We start from the raw sequence: 14,661 nt of genomic DNA on the forward strand, positions 1-14,661 counted from the left end.
CGGCCGGAGGCCGCCCGCGCCCGGAACCGCAGACGCCACCGCCGCTTTGCTAAGCCCCGGTGTCGTTTGGGGGATTCCTGCTAAAAAGGCGGATTCCTGGGCCCATCCCCAGACCCGCTGTGTCAGGATAGTTGGACCTTGGAAGGGACCGGAAATATGCCTTTATACAAGCCAGCCGCGGGGATTAAAAATATTTACCTCTGAATAAGAGGCGTATTTTCGTTTAAAATTAAAATTAAAATTTCTTGTTAAAAATTAATATGTAAAATGTACGAAATATTAGAGTACGCTGTGAATAGAATTCCTTCTGCCCGTCCCTCTATCAACCAGGTTCCCCCCTACCATATCGCAGAAGATTCCTCAACACACTAAAGTCTGAGAACCCCTGTGACCAACACCTTCTGACTGCAAACACTCTATCCTCACGTACAGCTCCCCACAAATCCCTACTTTTTAAAAACAACAACAACAACAACAAAAAAAACAGAGTCTCACTCTGTTGCCCAAGCTGGAGCACAGTGGCGCCATCATAGCTCTGCATCCTTCAACACCTGGATTCAAGCAATGCTCTCACCTCAGCCTTCCAAGGAGCCAGGACTACAGGTGTGTGTCACCACGCCTGGTAATATTTTTTGTTATTTATTTTTTCTAGAGATGGGGTCTCGTTATGTTGCCCAGCCTGGTCCCCAACTCCTGGCCTCAAGCTATCTTCCCACCTCGGCCTCCCAAAGCGCTGGAATTACAGGCTTGAGCCACTGCATCCGACCTCACCTTTCCTTTTATCAGCACAAGCCTCATCCTCCTAAACGCCTCACCCTGACCCTCGGGATCATACTATTGTAAGGAAGAGACAGATCTGTAGCAGGAGTGCACTGAGCTCCCACGTGAGCCCAGCTTCGGCCAGGAGCTGGAGAGAAAATCCCAGCACAATAACAAGGGCTTTGACAGAGCACTTAGGATCCACATGGGGAGGCCCATCATATACCTGCACAAAACATAACCAAGACCCCTTGCATTATTATTATTATTATTATTATTTTTGCTGCTGTAACAAATTATCACAAATTTACTGACTTAAAATAACACAAACTTATTATTTTACGGTTCTGTAGGTCAGGAGTCCAAATAATGGTCTCACTGGGCTAAAATCAAAGGGACATCAGGGCTACCTTGCTTCTGGAGGCTCAGGGGAAAATCAGTTTCGTTGCCTTTTCCAGGTTCTTTTTTTTTTTTTTTTTGATACAGAGTCTTGCTCTGTCACCCAGGCTAGAGTGCAGTGGTGCGATCTCAGCTCACTGTAATCTCCGCCTCCTGGGTTCAGGTGATTCTCCTGCTTTAGCCTCCTGAGAAGTTGGGATTGCAGGCTTCCACCATCACACTCAGCTAACTTTTGTATTTTTAGTAAAGATGGGGTTTCACCATGTTGGCCAGACTGCTCTCGAACTCCTGACCTCAGATGATCCGCCCACCTCAGCCTCCCAAAGTGCTGGGATTATAGGCGTGAGCCCACTGTGCCTGGCTGCCTTTTCCAGCTTCTAGAGTGAGGCTACCCACATGCCTTAACTCCCACTTCCTCCTTCTTTTCCCTTCTAACGACCCCTGTGATTAAGGGGATAGTCCAGGATAATCTCCCCATCACAAGATCCTTAACTTCATTACATCAGCAAAATAAATCCCTTTGCTGTGGAAGGTGACATGTCCACAGGTTCTGGGATGAGGACGTGAACATCTTTGAGGGCCATTATCCCACCCACCACATCCCCTCTGGACCATAAACTTCATGAGCAGGGACAGTGCCAGTTTTGTTCACATCAACACCTAAAAGTGTGTCTGGCATATAATGACCCCTTAATAAATGTTTGTTGAATAGGTGAGTGTGAGTGAATGAAGGTAAGAATAAAATAAGAACAAAAGCAATTATACACAAGGAATCTAGACAGGGTGTGCTTAATTGCCAAACAAGGGATGTAAACCAGTGTTAAGCACATTTGCCTCACTCTAGAATAATCTGGGAGCTTATTTAAAAATAAAAAAATAAACCCAGCCCTACCCCTGCCTATTAAATTTTGAATCTTGGAGTGTGTATTTTAATGAGAAGTGATGTCAAGGCTGTGAGCTCAGCACCAGTCCTCCTTTAGGAGCCGCTGGTGGAGAGTAAGTGCTCGTCCTGTGGAGGAGGGAGCAAGCCCCGTGGTCCGGAGTGCATTGCCATGGATGGCTTCAGAGCTGGCCAGGATGGATGGTACTCCAGGCAGTAGGAACCACATGTGTGACGGCCTGGAGGGAAGAAATAATGTGGCCGCTTTGGGAAACTCTAAGTCATTTGTGGCTGGAATGTCAAGTTTGAAGGTGGAGTAGCGGGTTTGGAGATTAGAAAGGTTCTGAACATAAAGGACCTTGCATGCTCTGTTAAGAAGGCTGTCCCTCTCCCCTTGGGGCTGGGGGAGAAAACTTACAATTCTGTGTTTTAGAACTATGGCCAGAGTAATAGAGTGAAGGCGAACTGCCTGTGAAACACTAGAAGCAGAGAGATGAGTTGGACAAGTTTCACCCCACAGTGCTTTAATTACCATGTCTTTAAAATGGAGACTGCAGTAATACCTACTTCAAAGTGTTATGAAGAGGAGTGCTTGGAAGAGTGCCTAGCACATGGTAGATACTCAATAAATGTCAGGAAGTGGAATTAGTAGCAGCAGAAGGCTGCCATGGCAAGAGATGATGAGGGGCTTCAGAGTCGGTTCAGGCAGAGGCAGTGAGAATGGAAGAGAAGAAACTGCTTCAAGAGCTATTTCAGCTATCTGAACCTAAAGGTCAGGGGAGAATTCATTAGCTGAGCAGACAGAAGGAGGAGAGCAAAAATATTATGAGTGGACATATTGGGAGCATGAAAGAGCAGTGAGCAAGCTTGCTGTGCTGGAAAGTGAGACTGTGCAAGAAAAGAAAGAGAAATAATTATGCATAAGTAGTACTAGACCAGGTTGTACAAGGCTAAGGCCAGGCTTAAACGTTTTTTAAATTGTGGAGGCAATAAAGAGCTATTGCAGAGCATTAGGCTCAGGTGGGGTCAGAGGCCCAGCTTCACCATTTGCTGTGACCCTGGGCAAGTGCCCCTAACTCACAGATGTCCAATCCAATCGACTTTCTGCCTGGAAGAAAATATTCCGTATCTGCACCCTCCACAATGGTGGCCACTAATCACATGTGGCTATGGAATACTTGATATGTGACTAGTGTGATTGAAGAACTGAGTTTTTAATTGTATTTAATTTAAATTTATTTAAATTTAACTTATTTAATTTAAATCAATTAAATTAAATTTAATTAATTTAAGTAGCTGCACATGACTAGTGGCTACTGTGTTAGCACAGCAAGAACCTCTCAGGACTCCTGTTGCTCCATCTGTACACAGGGAATGATGATGATACATCATGGGCTTGTTACAAAGATCGAGATATATTGAGATACTACATTCAAAGTGCTCCACACAGTATTTCAACAAATTATTGCTGCTGCTGTTGAAATTGTTATTGTTATTATTGAACAGGGATTGCATGACATAGGCCAAGTCTTAGGAAGATTAATTAGACTATAATATCCAGTTAGATTTGATGTGGGAAAACTGTAGAGGATAAAGCATTCACAAGGTTATTTCAGTGATAAGGTGTGAGAGAATTAAGATCTTATCCAGTGGAAGACCTTGAGAAAGGGAAAGAATGGAATGATTGTTGAGCCGCAAAGCACATGGCTGTGCACCACTCATACACATCCTCTCAAATCAGCTTCCTTCCAAGGTATTCTCAGAGAGCACACTCCCAGCCCAGCCCAGGACAGACACCACTGTGACCCCTACAAGATGCACAGCCATTCTCCCTGCCTGCGCCAGAAACTACTAGCGCTCCACAACACACACCAACATTTGTGTATCTCTTTCTGGGCACAGGACCTCCCAAATTTGAACTACACTTCCCAGCTTCCTTGCAGTCAAACAGATGCCATGGGATCAAGTTCTGAACAATGGAATGAAGGCAGAAGCAATGTGTGCCATTTCTAGGCTGGACTCATTTGAAAATCTCCCATACAACCTGCATTCCCTCTTCCCATTCTGTGATGATTTTAGAGGCCATATGTAGCAATACCACAGAATGGAAAGAACCTAGCCTTGAATGAATGGATGGAGGAGAGCTACCCCTGTCCCCTAGACCCTCACTGGACTACAGAACGTGAGTGAGAAGTGTCAGTGGCTTTGTTATAGCTCAGTTGTTTGTTACAGCTAACCTTATTATCCTAATACATCATCCCTCATTCTACTGAAGGTCATCTAAACAGGTCCTATGTAGATTACCCATCTAAACCATCAATCCCTCTGAAGTCTCTTTTGAACTGGGTCCCACCAATACTAAGACAGATTTCTAACTCCCCATCTGTAGACATCCTGACTGCTGACATTCCTTTCTCACTCCTCCCAAAAACACACATTCCAGACATATCTTCTCTCACAATGCTAGGTCAAGGATACACCTACTGAGCTATCTTCCAGATGATTGAGTTTATTGGACATGCCAGGGCTTCCTCCTCTCTTCTTAATCCCAATGCAGAGAGACCTCTGATGTCCCTGGGGCATGTCCTTGTTTACTGTGGCTCAGACCCAAACCTGGGTGTTATCTCTGAGTCTTCTCTTTCCTTTGCTCCTACATCAAATTCATTACAAAATACAGTTGGATTTGCCCTGTCCTCCTTCTCCATTCCCTCTGCCACCCTAATCCAGCCACCATCATCACCACCTGCCTACCTGTAGCAGCCTCCTAACTGGTCCTCCTCTGTTCATTCTTCCCCCTCTGATCCTCTCTCCACTCAGCAGCTGGACCAATCTTTTAAAAATAATAACCATGGCCAGGTGCAGTGGCTCACGGCTGTAATCCCAGCACTTTGGGAGGCTGAGGTGGGTGGATCAACTTGAGGTCAGGAGTTTGAGGTCAGCCTGTCAACATGGCAAAACCCATCTCTACTAAAAATACAAAAATTAACCAGGCGTGGTGGCACGTGCCTGTAATACCAGCTACTTGGGAGGCTGAAGCAGGAGAATCACTTGAACCTGGAAGGTGGAGATTGCAGTGAGCCAAGATCGCACCACTGAACTCCAGCCTGGGCCACAGAGTGAGATTCTATCTCAATCAATCAATCAATCAATCAATCAATCAATCAATCAAACAACCAGAACATGGTACTCCCCTGCTTCAATCACTCTGATAGCTTCCACAGCACTTAGAGTAAATTGATCGGGGTCTTGCTGGCTCCAACCAGCCTTACTCACCCTTGTTCATTTTACTTCAGACACATTGGCCCTCTTTCTGTTTCTCAAACGTGCCACACTTGTTCCTGTCCCAGCTTTTTTGTGCTTTGTGCCCGGAAAGCTCTTCTCTGAGTGTTTATAAGATTGATCTCTCATTCAAGTCTCAGCTCAAATGTTACCTCCTCAGAGGATTCCTCGCTCTGTTTTATTTCCTCCACAGCACTTACCACGACAAAAAATTGTATTTATACTTTCCACCCCTACTCCTGCTGTCCCTATTGGAACATAATCTCCAGGAAGGCAGGGTAACTGACTCGTCCTGACTCACTGGGGACTTTTCCAGTTTTACCACAAAAAGTTCCATGTCCCAAAAGACCCCTCAACATAGGGTCAACTATGATAGTTATTCACTTTACGCCTACCTTGATCACTTCTGTATTCCCAGTCGCTAGTATAACGCCAGGCGCCTAGGTAGGAACTCAATAAATATTCATTCAATACATATGAAAAGAAGGGCTCAATGTCCTAAAGAATTCTTTGATCCTGGCTCTAGGGGGCAGCCTTCCCCAACCTTGTGCCTGAACAGACAGCTTTGCAGGTTGGGCTGGTAGCTTGTGTACATAGGTAGTTGAGTTCCACAGGATTCTCCCTAGACCTTATGTGGTCCCCTTGCCGCCCCACAACCCACCCCCCCAGCCCTTGTGGAGTTCACAGCTGAGGACCCTGGCTGTGGCAACCCTAGGCTGTGCCTGACACAGAGGTAAATTCCTTTCCTCTCCCCATTTTACCCCACCCAGGCCCCTGCAGCTTCGCCTTCCTCCTGAGGTCAGGCTTGTAGACCACAGAGCAGAAAGGGCTGTCCTAGACCGCAGCAGCGGTGGCTGGCTGCAAGGAGGAGCTGGCCCTATCACCATGCATTCTAGGAGGCTGCAGGGAGGACTCAAATCTAAGGGTCACCTTGGACCCAGAATGCTGCTCCCCAGGGCTAGGGCTGCCTTCTGCCCCTGTAGAAGGGGTTCTCCTCATTTCTCAGGGCTAGAGTGAAACTGCTCAGAGTCTGGTTTCTTGCTGAGACCCCATTTCCTCTGCCTGCCCACTGACAGCCTAGAGGTCTATGCAGAGGGCAGGATGGCAAGTGAGAAGATGTTGAGTGGAAACAGCAGGTCTTTGAACTCAGGAGCTAAGAAAGCATCAGAGGCAGGTGGCCTGGGGGGTCATGGGGAGGGGAGGGGGACCATAGGTGCAGCTGCTTGGGGAGAGCAGCGTGAAGGAGCTGGGGCCCAGGCTTGCCTCCCCGTCCTGTGTTCCCTAGCAATCTCCATCTCTTGACCTGAACCCCCAATCACAGGTACCTGATCTGATTCTCTTTCCCCTTTTACGGAGGGAGCTGTTGCTGGATGGGGAGGGTGGGGTGGATAAAGCCTGCAGTTCACTTCCACAGGGACTTGGGCCTGGGGGCAAATGGGGCTGACTGACTTCCTTGACTCCTTGGAAGCTGCCAGGGGTTGGAGAAGGGCAGGTTGCAGCACTGTGAGGAGTGAGAGAATAATAAGGCTTGAGGGCAGGAGGGGAGAGAATTAGCTCTTCCCTGAGGGAAAAGCCTGGCAGAGGGGTTCATCAATATTTGCCCCTTAGATTTGAGTTTGAGAATTGGCTTTACTGAATGAGAAAGTCACCATGGAGCTTTCATCAGGGCACGTGGGTCCCCCTCTCGTCCAGCTGCATGGGCACTGGGTGAAGTAAAAGACTAGAGATAAGGCTCTCACCTGTGCTTAGTCCAGAGCAGGGGCCCCAAAAATGGCACCCTAGAGAGACTTGAGTGGCCACATCTCATGATACTTCTTGGAAGAGGAAGCGTTGGACAAGAGATGGAGTAGGACAGTGGGAAGAATGACAATTGGTCAAGAACTGGGTGGACAGGCCCCAGGAAGGACAGACAAATCTTGGGAAGCTAAGAGGGAGGTGAGAAAGAGCCATGGCAGGAGGGGGAGAAACTTGTTTACTATTAATGCAAGAAACCTCTCCTGAGGGCCTTCTATGTACAAGGCACTGACCACACAAGGCATGCATTTTTGAGCACAGCAGAGCGGCTCTCACCCTCTGGCAGCTAACATTCTCCTGGAGGAGGCAGCATGCAATACTTATGCAACACTTTGATTTCAGTGTGGTGAATGCCAGGCATGTGGCAGAGAAATGATGCCCTCCAGGGGGAAGCCTGACACAGACCAGGCCCTGAGGTGGGTGCAGAGCCAGACTCAGGGGCAGTGACAGGTCAGAGGCTGCCACTTTGCCTGGTCCCCAGGGCCTAGCAGGTACCCTCAGCTGAGGTCCCAGGAGGCTGGGCTTGGGAAGAACTGAAGCAGTTGGGGATATTAAGTCAGGATTCGGTCCGGCCCTGCAGTGTGGTTACGTGGAGCTCACGGACCAGGCTCCCCACTTCCACCAGAGGCAAAGCAGGCAAAGAAGCTACAGCAGGAGGGGCTGAGGCTGAGGGGTGGGAAGGCAGAGCAGTGGGGCTGCGTCTCTATCCCCCGCAAGGCCTGAGGGGGACCTGTGCCCTCTCTCAGGCAGAACTGCAGACTTTCCCTTACTTCTGTTTCCTTCTCTGGACCCCACTTTTCTGTTCCTCTCTCTGGATCCCACTTTTCTGTTTCTCTCTCCAGACCCTCATCTTTGTATCCTCCCCTAATTTCTTTCTTTCTTTTTTTTCTTTTTTTTTTTTTTTCCCCGAGACAGAGTCTCACTCTGTTGCCCAGACTGGAGTGCAGTGGTGCTATCTTGACTCACTGCAACCTCCGCCACCCGGGTTCAAGTGATTCTCCTGCCTTAGCCTCCCAAGTAGCTTGGACTACAGGCACACACCACCGTGCCCAGCTAATTTTTGTGTTTTTAGTAGAAACGGGGTTTCACCATGTTGGCCAGGATGGTCTCGACCTCGTGATCTGCCTGCCTCAGCCTCCCAAAGTGCTGGGATTACCAGCATGAGCCACCGCTCCTGGTCTAATTTTTTACCAAGTTCTCTCTGAAGGGAGGAAACAGGCAGTGGATCTGATGCCAGGAAAACTTTGGCCTATTTGGTTTCCTCTCTGACCCCAGCACTTCCAGAGTGGCATTTGGGGGTGGGATGGCTCTGCTCTGATGCTGGGAAGGGGACCTTGGCCCTAGCCTGCTTTCCTTGTTACCCACATCCTCCCCGCACCCCCAGCCAGTGCTCTGGATCCAGCCTGACTGACCAGGCCTGAGAGACAGAACTGGGCATCTCCTGAGCAGGGGCCAGGGCCCTGCTAGGACCCCTCTTTCAGGCTCCTACAGTTGCCCCTACCAAGACTCTGAAACAAAGGGACAAAGTGGGCACAGGGTTTGAGTCCTGAACAGAGTCTGTGAGCCCAGGATGAGTTGGAAGATGGGATCACTTAAGACAAAGGTTTTGGGAAGGCTAGGAAAGTTGCAAAGAGGGGAGTGGTAGGATGCAGTGGGTGGTGTGGGTGTTCAGCCTCAGAACAGAATACAGGGGTGAGGAGAAAAGTGACTCTTAGGGAAAGTGGCCACAACTGGAATGGGGCAGCCATTGCAGAACACTGGTCACTCAAGGTCAGATGCAGTGTCTCGTAGGACCCAAACAAGACACACACACACACACACACACACTCTCTCTCTCTCTCTCTCTCTCTCTTTCTCTTTCTCTCTCTCCTCGAGAAGCATAAGTTGGGGGGAGAAAGCAGTTACTCGTTTCTGTACATTCCTACAACAGTAAACTTGCCGGGAGTCAGGCTGCTTCCCTCCCTTCTAGGGGCATCTCCAGCCCTGCCCGTCTTCACCTGCTCTTCTGGTTTCTGCCACCCTGTCCCTACCCTCTAGCCCAGCATCACCACCACAGGTCTGTTTGATGACTATTTCCTCATCTCCGCCATGCACGGCTAGCTTGAGCACCAGCCAGAGGAATGTGCCTCCGGGAGAGTGTGGGGTTCCTGCTTTTGCCTCTGCAATTTCCCTGCAGCTCCCAGCCCTGACTGTGAGCCCCAGCTTGCCCACATTGGCCTCCTAGAGGAGGCAGGAGCCCATCCCTCCTGTCCCTCCTATCACTGTCATAAGTGGCTCATGAGTGACTGGTGACCTGTTAGCCCTAGGAAGGTTTGGCTTGGCGCCCATCAAGGCTCCAGCTCCCTGCCCCTGCCGCTGACCCCAGGAATGGGCAGGGGAGGAGATGGAGGAACTGAACTGGAACAGCCCTTGGGGGATGGAGTCTGGGCAAGAGTCAGAGGGCCTTAAACCATGCAGAGCCAGGAGGTAGAGTCCAGAGGAGGATACCTAGATCTCTGCTCAATCTCTTCCCACTGTTGACCAACCATAGGCAAGGTCGACTCCTAGGGGTGTTGTGGGAGGCTCAGCCACAGGCCAAGGTCCTGGCACAGCCCTTATATCCCCTATGGCTTTATCTCCCAGTTGGCCTCCAAGCTGGTCATTTCCCACAGTCCCATGGGAGGCCTATTAGTGAAATTTTCCTCCAGCCTCCCTCTCTCCATCCCACCAATCACTCTCAAATGTCACAGCTGAGCCTTGTGAACAAAGTTGATAGCACAGGATAGAGGAGAAATGAGTAGGAGACAAGAAGGCAGCAAGGGGGGAGGGAGATGGCATGAAAGACCTTGAAACTGAACTGGGAAACTAGCTCGTCTCCCTTCCATCCTGCTGAGGCTACAGGCCCATAGCAGGCACCAGCTGACTGCTCACTGTTCCTGTTCATTTCATTTCCACCCATAATCATTAAGCATCAACTTCACGCCAGACACTGTGCTGGGGAGGGAGAGCCAATCAGATTAGTGTGTTAGGGAGATAAAAGATAATTCCAATAGGATCTGGGGCCCTGAAGATTTGGGACAGTGTCTGCTGCTCAGTTTGAGCTCTCCAGTTTACAGCAAAGTTCCCGGCACTTAGAGTAAATGTTGTTGAATGAATTCAAGATTCCTTGAAGATTCTTGTGGCATTGCATAGTAAGGACTGAGCAAGGCAAGTTTGAGAGTAGCGATCGGGGCAGGAGGTAGCAGTGTACAATGGTGTTTAGGAATATGGACTCTGTAGTTAGACTGCCGGAGTCTGGCTGTATTACTTATTAACTGTGTGACCTTGGGAAAGTTACTTCGTCTCCCTGTGACTCAGTTTCCTCACTCACAAATAGGAATTGTTCTGAGGATAAAAAGATGTATATAAAGTGACAAACAGTATTCTGCACATAGTAAATACTGGAAGAGACCATTATTGGGCTAGAACAGTTGCAGTGGGGATGGGGCATAACAGAGAGGTGCAAGAGATGCTTCATTGGTTGAATCAACCTGACTTGGTGTGGGAGGAGGAATGTAGGGTATCAGGCTCCTTGCTTAGGCAGTGGTGGAGTTTGGGAACAGGGAGCTGAGAGAGACAGAGCAGGAGGAGAGGCCTCCTGGGGCAGGAAGGGAATATGAGGTTCCTGTGAAGATCCAGGAAACTATGGGCTCACCTTGTGTAGAGCTCAGCAAAGAGGCCAAAGTGGGGAAAATCAAGCCCAGAGTCAAAGGCTGGTCTGAGAAGCCCCCTTCAACCTCCCACCCTCCTTAGCTATCCATGGGAGCCTCTGCCACCTGCTTGAAGGGAATGGGGGAGGGTTCAAGGACGTCCATGCTCTGGCAGGAGCTCATTGTCCGAGTAGAGTGTATTAAGGGGTCCTGCTGATCAGTTTCCATCATCTGTACTAAGGTGTGGGCAAATGTTTTTCTCCCTTTATAGGAGCTGTCAGTATATTTCAGAGGCAGGACTGCAGAGTGGTAAAGCACACAGGGTAGAAACCACCCGGGCAGAGTCACTCACGGCTCTGCCACTTCCTAGTGTGGGACCTTGGGCAAGTCATTTAACCTCTTTGTGTCTCAGGTCCCTCATCTGTAAAATGGGATAACCATAATAACAACCTCATCTCATAGGGTGGTTGTGACAGTTCAATCAGTGGATATATATAAAGTATCAAGAACAAGGCCTGGTGCATGTTGACTATTGTTATTATTATTTATCTGTCTTAACACACCTGCCAGGCATTTAATGACAGTCAGTGGAGGGTGGAGGCGGTACCAGGACATGGCATGATTGTCCCCAAGATGATTCACCATCTTGCTTGGGTGCGTTTCTCAGACACATTCCCAGTCCTCTGCCCCTTCTAGGCCTTCACCATGATCAAATATCTGCTGAGCAGTAATTCTACTGGCCGGTCCCCATCCAGGGATTCTGAGAAGGCAAAAACCTGCCCCGTCATCTGCTTTGATGGCAGGCTGGGGGCCTTGCCTGTTAGAGATAGGACAAGCTAGAAATGGGACACATAAAAGATCCACTCCCTGTGATCTCCCCAGACTAGGAGCCAATAGGTAATCGCCCCAGGCCCTCTTCTCAGTCTATCTAGAGAGGGGGAATGAAAAAGAGATGGAAAAAAGAAAGGCAAGAATAGTGTTGAAGGGGAACATAGATGGGAAGTGGGTTTGGGACACTTTCATTTTCACTGATTTGAAAGACTTTCTTCCGATCCTTGGCTCCCTGAGGTTCCCCCACATCTCAACACAAACATATTCGATTTTCCCTTTTTTTTCTCTTTTTTTTTTTTTGCGATGGAGTCTCGCTCTGTTGCCCAGGCTGGAGTGCAGTGGCGTGATTTCGGCTCACTGCAACCTTCGCCTCCCGGGTTCAAGCAATTCTCCCGCCTCAGCCTCCTGAGTAGCTGGGATTACAGGCGTGCACCACCATGCCTGGCTAATTTTTGTAATTTTAGTAGAGACAGGGTTTCACCATGTTGGTCAGGCTGGTCTTGAACTCCTGACCTCGTGATCCAACCCCCCTCAGCCTCCCAAGGTGTTGGGATCACAGGCGTGAGCCACTGTGCCCGGCCTCAATTTCCCTTTTTTGAGTAGACTCTCCTAGGCAGTCTAGTCTACATTAGAAGAGAAAATAGAATACATACAGAGTATACACAGTACACCATGGGGAGTACGTGGAGACAGACAACCTGGATTCATGCCCGAGCTCCACCATTTACTAGCTGTGTGACTTTGGCAATTTACTTAATATCCCTGAGCCTCAGTTTCCCCATCTGTAATGTGAGGATAACAGCAGTACCTACTTCACAGGATTGTGGCAGGGATTAAACACACGGAAAGCACCGCCCGCACATGATTAGCTTTTGTGGCTCTACTGAAATGTCTACAGGTATACAAGTGTCCTGCCTCACTCCCCAGCATCTTTTCCACCTGCTCAGAGTAAGGGCAGCAAGAATAGGAAATAGGGAACCCCTTTGTGACCCTACTGCCAGTCTCAGGAAGCCTTCCTGCAAGAACTTCTAGGCCAGGGCACTGGCCCCAACAACCCAAAACTCATGACTCCATCCCCCTAACTCTTCCTCATGCATACCTGTGACTCCCAACTTGTCATCCTTTCCTACCAGTTTCCAAGTTGCTCTTCCTTCTTCCAAATTACCAGAACTTGGTTGAATGAATTTGGGTCTGAGGTCAGATTCATTCTCAGGCTTCCCTCCTTCCCCAGAGAGGCATTTAAAACTCTACCAGCACGTTTCTTAACGTGTGGACACAGAGGATGACCTGGGGTGTTTGTTCAAAATACAGATTTTCCATTTCATGCCAATAGGATTGAATATGAATTGCTGGGGATGGAGCCTGCATTTTAGTAAGCTTCTGGGAAACATTTTTTATACACATATACATTAAAAATGAAATTTTAATCACAATTAAAATTCCTATCCCCACTTTCAAGAAAATAATCATTGGTGGAGGATGGGGGTTTGGCATTCCAAAATTGGGGGTCTGGGCTTTTTAGAGCTACTTCTTCCCAGTCCTCCCCCAACTTCAAGAAGATAATCATGGTGGAGGATGATGGGAGAACATCCCAAAGTTGGGGGTATAGGCTTTTTAGAGATACTTCTTCCCAGTCTGGGCTGGCTCAACAGCAAAGGGAAAAGGGAAGAGAAGAGGCAAAAAAAAAGTCCTAAAAAGCTGGTGGCGGGGCGTTCGCCTCCTTCCAAACCCTCATGATCGTCCTGAGCAATTACCGCACGAGTCGCTGTCTCCGGCCACTGTCTCTCCACCCTCTCAGGAGTGGGGCGAAGAGGCCTGCGCTGGGTCAGTTGCACAGTGGTGGAAACAGGCCCAGGGAGGCGTGGGGCCTAGGTAGTAAGCCTGCTTAGCAGGGCGCTGGAATTCCTGGTCTCTGCCTCAACCTACCCGGCCACCAGGGAGCGTGCGGTAGGGGGCGTGGCCCTCGAACGCCTTCTGCCCCCCTGGAAGCTCTGCCACAACCCCAATCTCCTTTCATGGCCGCGACTCCGGTCCTATCCGTCCTGGCGAGCAGTCCTTCCTCTCCAGCCTCAGTTTCCTCATCTGCTCCCGGTGTGTGTGTGCTGGGGCAGGGGGCAGTGGGGCGTGGGTCTGGGAACCGAACTGCGGGAGGCAAGGCGGCGGGATTCCCCGCGGGAAAGCCGCCTAGTCCCTCCCCCGGGGGGCTGGAGACCCTGAACTGAAACAGAAGGCAGACGCCCCCGGCCGGGAAGCGGCCCCAGCCCGGATTTCCCTCCCGGGTGGGGCCGCAATGACTCACCCCCTCCCCCCTTTCCCCGGTTTCCTTGTTTGCATTTCTCCTCCCGGCCACGTGGCGGCCAGTGCAGCCACTCACCGCCCGATCCCCGACACCCCGGCCGTTGCAGCCTCCTGCACACACCTCGGGGCGGCTCCTGCCCCCTGGGGATGCTCGGCTCAGGCGGATGTCCACTCTACGTACCCCCGGGTGCGGACTCCAAAGCCTGCCGGTGCCCGCCCCCTTCCCCTACGTTCTCCTCTACCGTAATGCAGGGCGCCACCTCCCCGCCCCCTCCGCCAGTCAAGGGGAGGGGAAGGGGGCGGGCAGCGCAGGGGGTGTGACAGCTCCCGCCCGGACCGGAGCCAGCGCAGCCTTGCTTCAGCGCCCGGTGCCAGCTGGCTTCTTCGTCTGGGACGAAGGCGGAGGCTCGGGGCTCCTTGTCGCCGGTGGCTGGGTGGCGTCCCCCCACCAAGCCCCCACCCCTCTACTCACCCAAGAGGAGCCTCTCCACCGAGCCCTGCATCCTGCTGCCCTGGCAGCCGGTCCAGCTAGGCACTGGCCCCGTTTGCTGTACCTGGACTTACCCACCGGCTCCCTCCCGATTCCCTTATCAAAGCTGATGGGGGTCGCTGGGGACCGCCCAGCCTTTTGTTAGAGCCTGCACTGCTGTGCGAGCTTGAAAAGAAACATGAAGGTGGGTAAGGTGGGGTCAGGGTTGAAGAGGAGCAGGAGAGGGCGGGAGAGGAAGCTGACACGGTGGGGAGTTTGGGTGG

General features: G+C 50.4%; 2 protein-coding genes across 3 annotated transcripts in view; one reads left to right on the forward strand and one right to left on the reverse strand.

Annotated features, from left to right (window-relative positions):
• SLC48A1 (solute carrier family 48 (heme transporter), member 1) overlaps positions 1–14,595 on the reverse strand; it is a 24,146-nt gene extending 9,551 nt beyond the window's left edge. Inside the window, exons 1-3 of one of the 2 annotated variants that reach the window (XM_011987673.1) lie at positions 14,473–14,595; positions 12,710–12,897; positions 836–985 (exon numbers count right to left, since the gene is read on the reverse strand). The gene's annotated coding sequence lies outside the window, so the exon portion shown is untranslated. Of the gene's footprint in view, positions 1–574; positions 586–835; positions 986–12,709; positions 12,898–14,472 lie in introns of those variants that run through there. The other variant, XM_011987674.1, reaches the window with a different exon arrangement.
• RAPGEF3 (Rap guanine nucleotide exchange factor (GEF) 3) overlaps positions 14,028–14,661 on the forward strand; it is a 25,250-nt gene continuing 24,616 nt past the window's right edge. The window contains exon 1 of the mRNA XM_011987669.1: positions 14,028–14,582. Within this exon, the coding sequence (XP_011843059.1) occupies positions 14,577–14,582 (6 nt within the window). The 5' untranslated portion in view covers positions 14,028–14,576. The remainder of the gene's footprint in view (positions 14,583–14,661) is intronic.

This window comes from Mandrillus leucophaeus, unplaced genomic scaffold, assembly GCF_000951045.1.
Source record: "Mandrillus leucophaeus isolate KB7577 unplaced genomic scaffold, Mleu.le_1.0 Scaffold313, whole genome shotgun sequence".
In the NCBI taxonomy this organism is placed as follows: domain Eukaryota; kingdom Metazoa; phylum Chordata; class Mammalia; order Primates; family Cercopithecidae; genus Mandrillus; species Mandrillus leucophaeus.